Source organism: Ranitomeya imitator, chromosome 3, assembly GCF_032444005.1.
Source record: "Ranitomeya imitator isolate aRanImi1 chromosome 3, aRanImi1.pri, whole genome shotgun sequence".
Taxonomy (NCBI): Eukaryota; Metazoa; Chordata; class Amphibia; order Anura; family Dendrobatidae; genus Ranitomeya; species Ranitomeya imitator.
The window spans coordinates 843156851-843171697 of NC_091284.1; the positions used below are offsets into that span (position 1 = coordinate 843156851).

The following is a 14847-nucleotide window of genomic DNA, read 5'->3' on the forward strand; positions in this document are numbered from 1 at the left end:
GACTCACATTACTGTAGAAAAGCTAAAGGAAGTAACCAGAAGTATGAAGCGAGGAAAGTCTCGGGGTCCAAGTGTACTCCATCTGGAAGTCTCAGATCGTTAGACAAACTGGCCCCTCAGCTACTTAAAGTACATTTTTTCTCAAGGAATCAAGGCTTTCTACTCAAACTTTTCTAAACTTTTCTACGTCATAGTAATCCTAAAACCAGGTAATCCTCCAGAAGATTGCGCATGATGTAGACCCATATCCTTAATACATTACAGTTATGAAATAGTCACCAAAATTATAGCAAATAGACCAAGTAAATTATTCACCAAGATCTGTGCGGATTTATTCTGGGTTGTTCTACATCCGATAATATAAGGAGAGTGCAGGTAATTGCACAGTTGGGTCGGAAAGGACAGGAAGATTGGACCTTGGAATCTCTGGATGCTGCCAAGGCATTTGTTTCCGTCAAGTGGGTCAACCTTGAGAAGGCCTTTCGACAATTTGGCTTTGGACCAGGCTTCACAAGATGGATTACAGTCTTGTATTGACCAAGGTTTTAATTAATGGTTTTATATCTTCGAGGATTCCTTTGGGGAGAGGACGTAGACAGGGGTCTTTTGTTTGCCAGTGCTACTGAGCCACCATTTGTCAGGATCAGTTAGACTGCAGGATATCAAGGGATTAAGGTGGGTTCCCGTGAGGACCACTTGGGGTTATATGCAAATAATTTACCCCTGTATATGGCCAATCCAAGAGTTACACTGCCTTTGGTCATGGGTCTGATTGATGGATTTTACTCCAAATAAACTGTTAGAAATCCATGTTGTTACCTCTAAGCACTATGGGATGGAAAGTAGGGGACACATTCTGCAGGTTACAAATAGTATTCAACTTTCAATATCTGGGTATAAAACAGCAAGAAATCACACGCAACTCTGCAGTTTAATATATTCCTTCTTATGGAAATGTGGGCGCCTCCCTATGTCAGAAGGTCATTAATATGATAGTCGCCCAGAAATTCCTGTATGTTCTGGAACATTCGGCCTCCATTGTCCCACAGAAGGTCTTTGCCATGATCATCTCCCATGTAGCATCCTTCCTTCATAAGGGGCTCAATCAGACACAAACGGAGACTGACCGCTCTTCAGAGGACCGGGATGAGGCAGGCACGGCACGCCTGGACTACTTCGTATATTACCTAGCTGGCCATCTTCAACAATACTGGGTAGAAGATAATCATTTGCCCAATTCTGAAGCTTGCACACTGTTTTAAGTCTTCAGAGTCTAGGGGGGGTCTAGGAGGCACCAGAGCAATACTCACAATCCTTCTTACCAATTCACAGACTTGCAGTCCAGGTGTGGAGAGCCACCAAAAGATCTTTCCCTTCGAGGACACAGAACCTGAGTCCCCCTAATGGCATAACGATGCTCTTCCTGAATTGCTACACTCCCAAGTTGCTCAGTTTTGATGGAACTTAGGAGTGAAGACGCTGGCACAGGTCAATATCCAGGGTGTTCTTGTGTCCTTGGATCAATGTTGCTTTCTATAGGTATCTGCAACTCAATACCCCATTCCCAGACATTGGAAACTCTCCTACATCCTTATACCTCCGGCTTGGTATCCTAAGGAGCCAGGACACAAAGGGGTTGACCTCCTCTTTACACACCCACTTACTAAGCAGGAGATACACCTCGTGGTGAAATATGTGTATATATATATATATATATATATATATATATATATATATATATATATATATATATATATATATATATATATATATATATATATATATACACGTCTATATGTGTGTAGTGACATATGTCTAGGCTTATATGTGTGACTAGTGATAATGTAACACCTGTCCTGAAGGCAAGTCGCACCTAGGTGTTAATAGGTACTTCCTTGGGACTAGTAAAAATTGCGTCTCCATATCTCACCAGGAGGTCTAGCTAGAGCCAAGAAGTAGTTAACATTTGGCACCTCTGAGGTCTTGGAGGGGAGGTGCTAATTGCGGCCTGAGGTGATGTATTCCTGAGAACCTTTTCACAAGTGTCTCAAAAGAAAAAATAATATATTCATTAGTAGAGCGGCCGTGGCCAATCAAACAGACCGCAATTATGATATTAACCTGGGGGGCCGGTCTAGAAACCTGACCTCAGGCCAAAGTTATAAATTTAGGCTGCAGACAGAGAATTGTGTTCACATGTGAGGGCAGCCTGAGAAGGTGATGTGTTCCACCAACTCCATTCTTCCTACCCTCAGGGAGCAGAAAGCAACTACCAGTTAGATTTTCTGTAAGTTTTCTCCTGTTTATTTTGACACTGTTTTGCATAAGTTGTATGTCTTTTTATTATATTTTTATACCTTTTCTTATTGTAAGCACTGACCCTTTTGTTATTAAAGTATAAAACTTTAACAAGTTGAACCTTGAATGTTCTAAAAGAATCCATAGCCTAGAAGTGTGTGAGCCTTATGACTGATAGACATTATTAGTATTATTATTTCAGGGACTCATCGCCCGTTCATTCGATGAGTGGTGGCAGCGTGTATGAGCGGGTGTGTGGCCTGGGTTGGTGTGTGATTTATGCTCCCATTGCAGCATAGGACAGAGGTTGAATGCTGGACAGAGTGGGGAGACAGATTAACCCTTGCAGGCACAACCCCAAGTCACGTGTGAGAGCAGGCATGTGACGAATAAGTGACACCACGGAGTAGAGATCCGTGACACACCTCATCGCCATTGTTGTTGAGATCAGTAATAGCCTCCCCGTCAGAGGAGGATTGGAGCGAAGGCTTGACCTCCCCACATCATATTTCACCGGCAATGAATAACGAGATAGGCCAAATATATATAGTTGATCAATGCTATCTGACTCCTAGCAGGTTACATAAGATGGGTAGATCCACCACTGTAGATTACCATCAGTGTAGGGAAGAGGTGGCAGATTTTATACACCTGTGGTATTGCCCTCATATTGGGGAATTTTGTATAGAGGTCATAGCGATCCTCATCGAGACCATACAACCCCCGATACCAAGCAATGTTTATTAAGAACCCTTGATAAGGAGACCTGGCCTCACCTCGCATTCTTCTCAGGGAGACGCTGTTTTAGGCTCGCAAGGCTATTGCCACAAGATGGATGAAGACCCCCAGGGACTTCTCACTGTGTCCACATGCTACGAGAGGGTGGTATATAAGAATATCCACTGTCTGGAAAAACAGAAGTTATGGAAGCCTTGGACTGACTCCCTGTGACTCCCATTAGTCCTGGGGGATGAGGAGATTTCTCTCATGATAAAGTGACATTCGGCGCCTGACGTGGCGTCTCGTGGTTTTGGTTTATACATTATGGAAAGGGTTAATCTTGCCAGGCCGCAGTAATGAGCAGTGAGACTAGAGTTTGTTCTATGATGTAACTTGTTATGTCAGATATAATCTCGTTTTATTGAAGATGATACATCTATATATCTATATCCTATCAGTCGTAATGGTCAGCACTGCACGCGGAGCGTCCATTGCTGCTACATCTGTCAGCGGCACAAACGCCCCCAGGACAGATACACGGAGGTGTCACAGCCACAAACCTGGAGGGTGCGCCCCGTCACCCACGTTACCTGCTGGTGTAGGACCGTCACAGTAGCTGAGGCCACGTTAACAGTGACGGGTGTCCAGGTCGCACGGTCGGTGCTCAGAGCCGTCTGCAGAGTGTTGTTAATCACATCCATTCCTACAAAAGAAAAACAGCATCCACCATCCATGGCCGACAAGTGTACAGGTCCAGCTCTCCCTCCCCACACTCCACAAGGCCAGGAAACATGCTGCAACCCATCAGAGTGGGACAATATGGCAGGAGTGGGGAAGAGCACTGATGAGGGGCGTCCATGTGCTCGGCCATCACCCAGCTCTACTAGCGGAGATCCGGAGCCATGATAGCCACCATTGTAGGGCCACAATGAGACACACGGCCAGCAAACCACCTGCACTATATCACGGTACGGACCGACAACTCAACATGTGCATGGGAAAATGGTGGACATTGCCCAGCACAGTCACCCACATCCAGACACTTACCCACGGGTTTACGGACAGAGACACTCCCCAAGTAGAAGACCTGGAAGCCCTGAACATGCTCGTTCTTTGGGGCTGGAAACTCGACTGCGAAGAAAACAGAAGAAAACTTGGATTCAGACCCAGATTGGACCATATTAGAACCAACACCAAGGTCCTCCAATATAATCCTAACCCTGAAAAGGAACGTCCACCATGCGGGACTGGTCCAGAAACAGGCCGTCCATGATGGATCTAGTGCTGCGCCTCTCAGCCATGATCTAGAGGTAGGAATATGAGAGTTATGGAGGGCCTTGATAATACAGAATCAGAAGATCCTCTGTAACCTCAGCCACCATACCCGAGAGCAAACACCATGCAGACCGGTCGCTATAGCCTTGGCCGGCATCTCACATCGGAAGACGTGACACTTCAGCAGCTGCGTCAGCTTGTCCCTGGCCACGTAGGCAAAGTCCCTGAGAGCGAGCGGGAAAAAAGCCGGTGAAAGAGCAAATTACCACCAGAGAGACCCATGGAATAAAGTATTTCTCCCGACCCAATTTCATACTGGCCATCCCCTACATTACACCGCACATCCTCCCCGTCATCCTCCCCGCCATCCCCTACATTACACCGCACATCCTCCTTGCTATCCCCTACATTACACCGCACATCCTCCCCGTCATCCCCTACATTACACCGCACATCCTCCCCGCCATCCCCTACATTACACCGCACATCCTCCTGGCTATCCCCTACATTACACCGCACATCCTCCCCGTCATCCCCTACATTACACCGCACATCCTCCCCGTCATCCCCTACATTACACCGCATCTCCTCGGCACCATCCCCTACATTACACTGCACATCCTCCCCGTCATCCTCTACATTACACCGCACATCATCCCCCGTCATCCCCTACATTACACCACACATCATCCCGCCATCCCCTACATTACACCGCACATCCTCCCCGCCATCCCCTACATTACACCGCACATCCTCCCCGTCATCCTCTACATTACACCGCACATCCTCCCCGTCATCCTCTACATTACACCGCACCTCCTCAGCGCCATCCCCTACATTACACCACAGATCCTCCCCGGTCATCCCCTACATTACACCACAGATCCTCCCCGGTCATCCCCTACATTACACCGCACATCCTCCCCGCCATCCCCTACATTACACCGCACATCCTCCCCGCCATCCCCTACATTACACCGCACATCCTCCCCGCCATCCCCTACATTACACCGCACATGCTCTATTATACCGCATATTACCATACTGTACCTCTCTCTATATCCAGCAGCATAATAAAATGGAGAAAGGAGAAAAGTTAGTAAAAAGAGAAAAGATGGTGAATAAAGGGAAGCTAGGGGTGCCCCCCACACCGGATCCTCACCTGCCATCATCTCGCCCCACGCCCCACACACGGATGCTGACAATGGGCTGGGAGTGCAGCAGTGTCTGTCCGGAGGAGTCGCAGAGCTTCAGGGAGTCATCATCCAGCACCAGCAGCATGTCCTTCCCCTGTAAGACACAACATGGAGCAAAGGACGGGAGACATTGCCAAAAGCTGGGCCGTCAGCAGGGGTACGCACCGCCAAAAGATGCCCCAATCAGGAAGGATACGCACAGTCAAAAGATGGCCCAGTCAGGAGGGGTAAGCACCGCCAAAAGATGGCCCAGTCAGCAAGTCAGCAGGGGTAAGCACCACCAAAAGATGCCCCAGTCAGGAGGGGTAAGCACCGCCAAAAGATGGCCCAGTCAGGAGGGGTAAGCACCGCCAGAAGATGGCCCAGTCAGCAGGGGTACGCACCGCCAAAAGATGGCCCAGTCAGGAAGGGTACACACCACCAGAAGATGCCCCAGTCAGGAGGGGTAAGCACCACCAGAAGATGCCCCAGTCAGGAGGGGTACGCACCGCCAGAAGATGGCCCAGTCAGCAGGGGTACGCACCGCCAGAAGATGCCCCAGTCAGGAGGGGTACGCACCGCCAGAAGATGCCCCAGTCAGGAGGGGTACGCACCGCCAGAAGATGCCCCAGTCAGGAGGGGTAAGCACCGCCAGAAGATGCCCCAGTCAGGAGGGGTAAGCACCGCCAAAAGATGCCCCAGTCAGGAGGGGTACGCACCGCCAGAAGATGCCCCAGTCAGGAGGGGTAAGCACCGCCAAAAGATGGCCCAGTCAGGAGGGGTACGCACCGCCAAAAGATGGCCCAGTCAGGAGGGGTAAGCACCGCCAGAAGATGGCCCAGTCAGCAGGGGTACGCACCGCCAAAAGATGGCCCAGTCAGGAAGGGTACACACCACCAGAAGATGCCCCAGTCAGGAGGGGTAAGCACCACCAGAAGATGCCCCAGTCAGGAGGGGTACGCACCGCCAGAAGATGGCCCAGTCAGCAGGGGTACGCACCGCCAGAAGATGCCCCAGTCAGGAGGGGTACGCACCGCCAGAAGATGCCCCAGTCAGGAGGGGTACGCACCGCCAAAAGATGCCCCAGTCAGGAGGGGTACGCACCGCCAGAAGATGCCCCAGTCAGGAGGGGTACGCACCGCCAAAAGATGCCCCAGTCAGGAGGGGTACGCACCGCCAAAAGATGCCCCAGTCAGGAGGGGTACGCACCGCCAGAAGATGCCCCAGTCAGGAGGGGTACGCACCGCCAGAAGATGCCCCAGTCAGGAGGGGTACGCACCGCCAGAAGATGGCCCAGTCAGCAGGGGTACGCACCGCCAGAAGATGCCCCAGTCAGGAGGGGTACGCACCGCCAAAAGATGCCCCAGTCAGGAGGGGTACGCACCGCCAAAAGATGCCCCAGTCAGGAGGGGTACGCACCGCCAAAAGATGCCCCAGTCAGGAGGGGTACGCACCGCCAGAAGATGCCCCAGTCAGGAGGGGTACGCACCGCCAGAAGATGCCCCAGTCAGCAGGGGTACGCACCGCCAGAAGATGGCCCAGTCAGGAGGGGTACGCACCGCCAGAAGATGCCCCAGTCAGCAGGGGTACGCACCGCCAGAAGATGCCCCAGTCAGGAGGGGTACGCACCGCCAAAAGATGCCCCAGTCAGGAGGGGTACGCACCGCCAAAAGATGCCCCAGTCAGGAGGGGTACGCAACGCCAGAAGATGCCCCAGTCAGGAGGGGTACGCACCGCCAGAAGATGCCCCAGTCAGGAGGGGTACGCACCGCCAGAAGATGCCCCAGTCAGCAGGGGTACGCACCGCCAGAAGATGGCCCAGTCAGGAGGGGTACGCACCGCCAAAAGATGCCCCAGTCAGGAGGGGTACGCACCGCCAGAAGATGCCCCAGTCAGGAGGGGTACGCACCGCCAAAAGATGCCCCAGTCAGGAGGGGTACGCACCGCCAAAAGATGCCCCAGTCAGGAGGGGTACGCACCGCCAGAAGATGCCCCAGTCAGGAGGGGTACGCACCGCTAGAAGATGCCCCAGTCAGCAGGGGTACGCACCGCCAGAAGATGGCCCAGTCAGGAGGGGTACGCACCGCCAGAAGATGCCCCAGTCAGCAGGGGTACGCACCGCCAGAAGATGGCCCACTCAGGAGGGGTACGCACCGCCAGAAGATGGCCCAGTCAGGAGGGGTACGCACCGCCAGAAGATGCCCCAGTCAGGAGGGGTACACACCGCCAAAAGATGGCCCAGTCAGGAGGTGTACGCACTGCCAGAAGATGCCCCAGTCAGGAGGGGTACACACCGCCAGAAGATTGCCCAGTCAGGGGGGGGGGGGGGTCGCAACACTGCCAGAAGGCCGGGCCCCTCAGAAGTGTCAGGCGCGGGGCCCCATCGTCTGCCATAGACTACAGATCCTCTCCTCCTTTGGCATCAAAGACCTCGCCCTATCCTGGATCTCCTCATACCTTTACAACCGCACATTCAGTGTCTCCCACTCCCACACTACCTCCTCATCCCACCCTCTCTCTGTTGGAGTCCCCCAAGGCTCTGTTCTAGGACCCCTACTCTTCTCAATCTATACACTTAGCCTGGGACAACTCATAAAGTCCCATGGATTCCAGTACCACCTTTATGCTGATGACACTCAGATCTACCTCTCTGGCCCAGACGTCACCGCTCTGCTGTCCAGAATCCTGGAGTGTCCATCAGCCATATCCTCCTCCTTCTCCTCTCGCTTCCTCAAACTCAATGTGGACAAATCTGAACTCATCATCTTTCCTCCATCCCACAAATCTTCCTTACCTGACCTATCTATCGCAGTCAATGACATCACGCTTTCCCCAGTACCCGAAGTCCGCTGCCTCGGAGTAACCTTCGACTCTGCCCTGTCATTCAAACCGCACATCCAAGATCTTTCCACCTCCTGTCGCCTCCAGCTCAAAAATATCTCCAGGATCCGTCCTTTCCTCAACCCCCAATCTACTAAAATCCTTGTGCATGCCCTCATCATTTCCCGCCTTGACTACTGCAACATCCTCCTCTGCGGCCTCCCCGCTAACACCCTTGCACCTCTCCAGTCCATTCTTAACTCTGCTGCCCGGCTAATCCATCTCTCTCCTCGCTACTCCTCCACTTCCCCCCTCTGCAAATCTCTTCACTGGCTCCCATTCCCTCAGCGTATCCAGTTCAAATTACTAATACTGACCTACAAAGCCATTCACAACCTGTCTCCTCCATATATCTCTGAACTAATCTCCTGATATCTTCCCTCACGTGATCTCCCGTCCTCCCAAGACCTCCTTCTCTCCTCCACACTTATTTGTTCCTCATCCAATCGCCTCCAAGACTTCTCCCGAATATCCCCCATCCTCTGGAACTCTCTGCCCCAACACGTCCGATTATCAACCACAGTCGGATCCTTCAGACGGAACCTGAAAACTCATCTCTTCAGGAAAGCCTACAGCCTGCACTGACCCCGCTGCCGCCTCATCACTATCGGAGCTACCACCTCACCAACACCGGAGCTACCGCCTCACCAACACCGGAGCTACCGCCTCACCAACACCGGAGCTACCGCCTCACCAACACCGGAGCTACCGCCTCACCAACACCGGAGCTACCGCCTCACCAACACCGGAGCTACCGCCTCACCAACACCGGAGCTCCTGCAACCCTCAACCTACTGTCTCCTTCCCCATAATCCTGTAGAATGTAAGCCTGCGGGGGCAGGGTCCTCGCCCCTCTGTATCAGTCTGTCATTGTTAGTTTACTGTATGTGATATCTGTAACTTGTATGTAACCGCTTCTCATGTACAGCACCATGGAATTAATGGTGCTATATAAATAAATAATAATAATAATAGACGCGCTCCTCCCCTTCCCCATTGTGCGGGGCAGACGTACCTGTGTCAGGCTCTGGTTGTGAAGAGACAGTTGTCGGATACAGCTATTCACGGCCGAACTGCTTCTTCCCGGGGCCAAGTCTTCCTCGGTCATCTCAACCCAACCCAGGGAGCAAACTGGAAACCTCTGCGAAAAGAAACCGAGACCCTCAGAGGAGGGCCGCACACCCACAACCGTGCACCATGCAGACCCTGCGAACAACAAACCTGTGGCCCCGAGTCACCCATCAGCAGGGGCCCCTTCTCGTCTTCAGGTGGCTGCACAGAGCTGCAGACACAAACCGTCATAAAATTACAAGACAGCAGACACCGCTGCAGACAGACAATCCCACCTCCTCTGCACTCACCGCTGCAGACAATCCCACCTCCCCCTGAACTCGCCACTGCAGAAAATTTGCACGCCCCCTGCCAGCATGAGAAATTTTCTTCCCCCCTGCAATGAGCACCACATTCGGCAGCCGAGATTCACCCATACACCACACGGGGAGATCGGATTTGGGTCTCACCATAGATTCAGGGTGTTAATATGGAGGGTGACATCTTCTGCCCGGTCACTACTGAAATCTGACATCTCATCCTGGGAAATCTCCTGGAGGAAACAGAATAGAAACTGATGTCCCACTCATGACACGGCTCGTGTGTACACAGTGCACAACATAAATGAGTACACCCCCCATCAGTAACTCCTTCATCTAGTGTTGTGTGTGACCTCCATGATGTGTAAGGAGGCAGCTAGTCTTCTAGGCCTGGAAGGAACATGGTGACCATGAGATAATTCAGCGTTCATCTTTCTCCATCTCCAGAACGAGCTCTAGAGCCTGGATGCCGGATGGAGAGTGGTGACGACTTGTCTCCAGACCTCCCTATAGAGGTCCGGTTATCAGGAGACTCTTGGCCACTGAGACACCGTCAGATGTTTTGTTTCATTGGCATGGTGGGAAGAGTGTCATCCACCGAGGGCTGGAGTGATGGCAGCATCTTCTATGTCACTGTAGAGCAGCACATCTGTGACTTCATGACCGTCAATGGCGTGTAGTCCCCGACACCGGCGGCCCAAGTGCCTCCATGGAACAGGCGACTCGCGTGCTCCGACATAAGGACATGGCCAACACCAGGTCTCACAGGAGGCTCCATGCAGTTTTTTTTATGTCCTCCTCCTAGTTTTGAAGGCGTCAGTTCTAGAAACCTTTACTTTGGTCTGATCACGGAGTCCCAGCATCTCCTCTGTGGAAGCCCCCCATGCTGCCGTTCCTCTCCAGTGTGCGCCAGATTGTGTACCCCACTTCAGCTTGCTACTTCTTTAGAGAATTGCAGGGAGCTTACATGTGGATTTCCTTCCCCCTTCTCCTCTTTAGGTGGTGACTTCAGTGGTCACCTGGACGTCTGAGATGCTGTCCTTCTTCAATCTTTGTATCACTTTGCTCCAGTATCTGACTGCTCAGTATATCTCTGCTGATCTTCTGGTTATGTACAGAAATGATTTTCTGTTTCAAGTCTAGTGACATTTCTCTACCATGTGGTGCCATTGCTGACAGTATGACATGGGAAGGGGCTTTCTATAAGTATCGCCCTCTTACAGTCCCCGTCTGCTGGACACCGGTGCAATGAAGAATTAGACTTACCTGTAGTCCATAGTTTAGCTTTGCTAAAATACTGAATACTTTCATTGGGGTGTACTTATTTTGCTAACATCTTGAATCAATTTGTTAGAAAAATTACTATTTGGGTGCAAAAATGACAAATCCTGCTAGCAATCAATGTCTGACATTTCTGGGGTTATTTTGTAGTAGGGTCGCCCGGAGAAATTGTGGATACTAAAAGGAAACTAAAAAAAGGTATTCTGCCAAATCTGCTGGGGTGTACTCATTTATATATTGTATATATGTCCATTCAAGACAAGGCCGCTGTGTATACACACACTAGGTGAACACAGGATATGTAATGTAAGTAATGTGTGCAGAGCAAGTGGAGCGTTACCTCCTCCTCTGTGGGGGTCTGATCAGTAGGGGAGTACATCTTCGGCTCCCCACTTCCCAGGTCTGATGGCGGCTCCCATTGTGTGGTGCCAGTGGGCACATGCCAATAGTAGGTTCCTGAGGTGTCCTGCACCCGCATCCAACCCGAGGGCAAATCCGAGTCCGTATCCAGAGAGTTACGTGGCCAGAAGCAATCTATAAAGAACGAGCATGTATGTCACGTGGATCCTCCCTCAAGCTGCCTACTATCCGATCCCCATCGCACCCGCCGTACTCCCCGAGCCAACTCCACATCGCACCCTACCCTCCTCCCCGTTACACCCGTCCTCCTCCGCATCGCACCCGCTCCACCTCCCAGTCACAAACGCCCACCTCCCCGTCACACCCACCCTCTTCCGCATCGCACCCGCCCCTCCTCCCCGTTACACCCGCCCTCCTCCGCATCGTAACCGCCCCTCCTACCCGCCCTCCTCCGCATCGTAACCACCCCTCCTCCCCGTTACACCCGCCCTCCTCCGCATCGTAACCGCCCCTCCTCCGCATCGCACCCGCCCCTCCTCCGCATCGCACCCGCCCCTCCTCCGCATCGCACCCGCCCCTCCTCCGCATCGCACCCGCCCCTCCTCCGCATCGCACCCGCCCCTCCTCCCCGTCACAAACGCACACCTCCCCGTTACACCTGCCCTCCTCTGCATTGAACCCATCATCAATGAGGCTACATCCAAATTGCAATTTGCTAATTTCCCTAAACTCCTTTCACTTAATGTAACTTTTAATGAAAAATAGTAACCTTGGTAACAGATTCCTAATATGATTTACACACAATAAGAAACCTGCCCGATTGAGGGTCTGTGACTATCAGCCGCCGTCAGCGACAGACGTCAAGATATCCAATATAATGCCAAAGTCCATTTAAATGTGTACTGTAATCTGTGTTGTCTACGCCATCTTCAGTCATCATCCCAATAATGCCACTCTGCTGAAACACTGCCTGATTGGTGGGCCAGAGAAGAAAGCCCACCAATCATTCAGTCAGCCAGAGAGGTAAGCCCACCAATCAGCCAGCCAGAGGGAAGCCCACCAATCAATCATTCAGTCAGCCAGAGAGGGAAGCCCACCAATCAGCCAGCCAGAGGGAAGCCCACCAATCAATCATTCAGTCAGCCAGAGAGGTAAGCCCACCAATCAGCCAGCCAGAGGGAAGCCCACCAATCAATCATTCAGTCAGCCAGAGAGAGAGGCCCACCAATCAGTCAGCCAGAGAGGGAAGCCCACCAATCAGCCAGCCAGAGAGGGAAGCCCACCAATCAGTCAGCCAGAGAGAGAGGCCCACCAATCATTCAGTCAGCCAGAGAGGGAGGCCCACCAATCAGTCAGTCAGCCAGAGAGAGAGGCCCACCAATCAGTCAGTCAGCCAGAGAGAGAGGCCCACCAATCATTCAGTCAGCCAGAGAGGGAAGCCCACCAATCAGTCAGTCAGAGAGGGAAGCCCACCAATCAGTCAGGTGCCAGAGAGAGAGGCCCACCAGTCAGGTGCCAGAGAGAGAGGCCCACCAATCAGTCAGGTGCCAGAGAGAGAGGCCCACCAATCAGTCAGGTGCCAGAGAGAGAGGCCCACCAATCAGTCAGGTGCCAGAGAGAGAGGCCCACCAATCAGTCAGGTGCCAGAGAGAGAGGCCCACCAATCAGTCAGGTGCCAGAGAGAGAGGCCCACCAATCAGTCAGGTGCCAGAGAGAGAGGCCCACCAATCAGTCAGGCGGCCAGAGAGAGAGGCCCACCAATCAGTCAGGCGGCCAGAGAGAAGCCCACCAATCAATCAGGCAGGCGGCCAGAGAGAGAGGCCCACCAATCAATCAGGCAGGCGGCCAGAGAGGGAAGCCCACCAATCAATCAGGCAGGCGGCCAGAGAGGGAAGCCCACCAATCAATCAGGCAGGCGGCCAGAGAGAGAGAGGCCCACCAATCAGTCAGCCAGAGAGGGAAGCCCACCAATCAGTCAGGTGCCAGAGAGAAGCCCACCAATCATTCAGGCAGGGGGCCAGAGAGACCCGGTGCGTATAACCTGATACAAGGACAGTGGGACCATCGGCTCCAGGATCTCGTGGAGCGGGGACATTGTATTTTGTCCTCTTGGATTTGTTGTACAGCCATGGATGTAAGAAATAAAACAATAATTACATCGTTATCCTGCCTAGACTATTACAACCCACAACCTCAGATCCTCAATATGTTCTGTCTTTAGCACCATCAATGGAATGAGTCTGGCCTCAGCCTGAGGACACAAGGTGGAACATGTCGGGGGGCTAGGAGTGTAGATCTTAAGGTTGCATAAGAGGGTCTATTTCCCTTGTAGAACCCACAATGGGCACAGAGTTCCAGACCACTAACCCGATCAGTACTGATTTCTGGCTATAACACCTGGAATCCGTTACCAAGGTTACTATTAAAATAGAACGTTTAATAAAACCATTTCAGTTGCAGTCTTGAGTTGAGGGATATTATTTGCCAAATATCAATCTGTAAAATAGGCTACGCCTTGAGCCCAACCAGGGATGTACGGGTGTGCAAAGTAATTGGCTCTGGGCCACACTTGCACCACAGCCGCGTCCACTCTGCCCCACGCATTTGTGCCACGCCTGGGCCGGCTTCCCATCATACCTGTGTCATCAGGAGAGCCATAGGATGGGCTTCCTTGGGACAGCGTTGCCCAGCTGGAGTCCTCATCACTCCCACCAGTATTCCTCATACCGAAGAGTAGGCTGGCACTGCGCCCATTCTCTCTGCCCTTCCCACTGTCCGGCACAACCTCAGAGCTGAGCTCCGAGGTCTCAGTAGTGATGGGGTCAGTGACCTCGCTTTGGGCGGGCGTCAGATCATCCTCCTCATCCTCTCCGTCCTGGATGAGCAGCGGAGGGGACTGGTTCATGCTGCCACGGTTGACGCAGTTGAGCGCAGACACGTGCAGCTCCTCCAGGTGGTCGCGCTTCTCGTCTTTCTCTTGGTTGCAGTTTGTCCAGTCTTTGTTGAATCGCTCCGGATCTGGGTTGCAGTTCTGATCTTCTTTCTCATGCTCGGCCGCCTTACGCAGTTGGTTCTGCCCTTCTTTTAACCATTTTGGGTTGGTGCGGTCCGATGGGGCAGCACAGCCCAGCTCTGCACTGACTAACCCCATTGCGCTCTGCAGGTCAGTGTGGGCATAGATCTGCCTGCTCTTGGAAGACAAGAGGTCATTGTGGGAGGTGAGGAGGCTGAGGGTGAGGGCCGACACCGGACTCTTCTCAGTCAGCGGACTTGACATTTTTACTGGAGAATTGAGAAAAAGCGAAGAGTCAGGCCGGACAAAGACACGCGGCATCAGTGCGAGGCATCAGGCCGAACACGGACACATGGCGCCAGCGCAAGGAGTCAGATCGGAGACGAGGAGTCAAGCTGGAGATGCGGAGCCAGCGCGAGGCGTCAGGCCGGACACGGACACACAGAGCCAGTGCGAGGAGTCAGGCTGGACACAC

General features: G+C 52.5%; 1 protein-coding gene across 1 annotated transcript in view; it reads right to left on the reverse strand.

Moving 5' to 3' along the window:
* APBB1 (amyloid beta precursor protein binding family B member 1) overlaps positions 1–14847 on the reverse strand; it is a 31714-nt gene that overhangs the window by 7088 nt on the left and 9779 nt on the right. The window contains exons 3-12 of the mRNA XM_069759608.1: positions 13997–14641; positions 11340–11533; positions 9869–9951; positions 9570–9630; positions 9364–9489; positions 5456–5583; positions 4403–4517; positions 4238–4322; positions 4066–4149; positions 3609–3721 (exon numbers count right to left, since the gene is read on the reverse strand). Of these exons, the coding sequence (XP_069615709.1) occupies positions 3609–3721; positions 4066–4149; positions 4238–4322; positions 4403–4517; positions 5456–5583; positions 9364–9489; positions 9570–9630; positions 9869–9951; positions 11340–11533; positions 13997–14636 (1629 nt within the window). The 5' untranslated portion in view covers positions 14637–14641. The remainder of the gene's footprint in view (positions 1–3608; positions 3722–4065; positions 4150–4237; positions 4323–4402; positions 4518–5455; positions 5584–9363; positions 9490–9569; positions 9631–9868; positions 9952–11339; positions 11534–13996; positions 14642–14847) is intronic.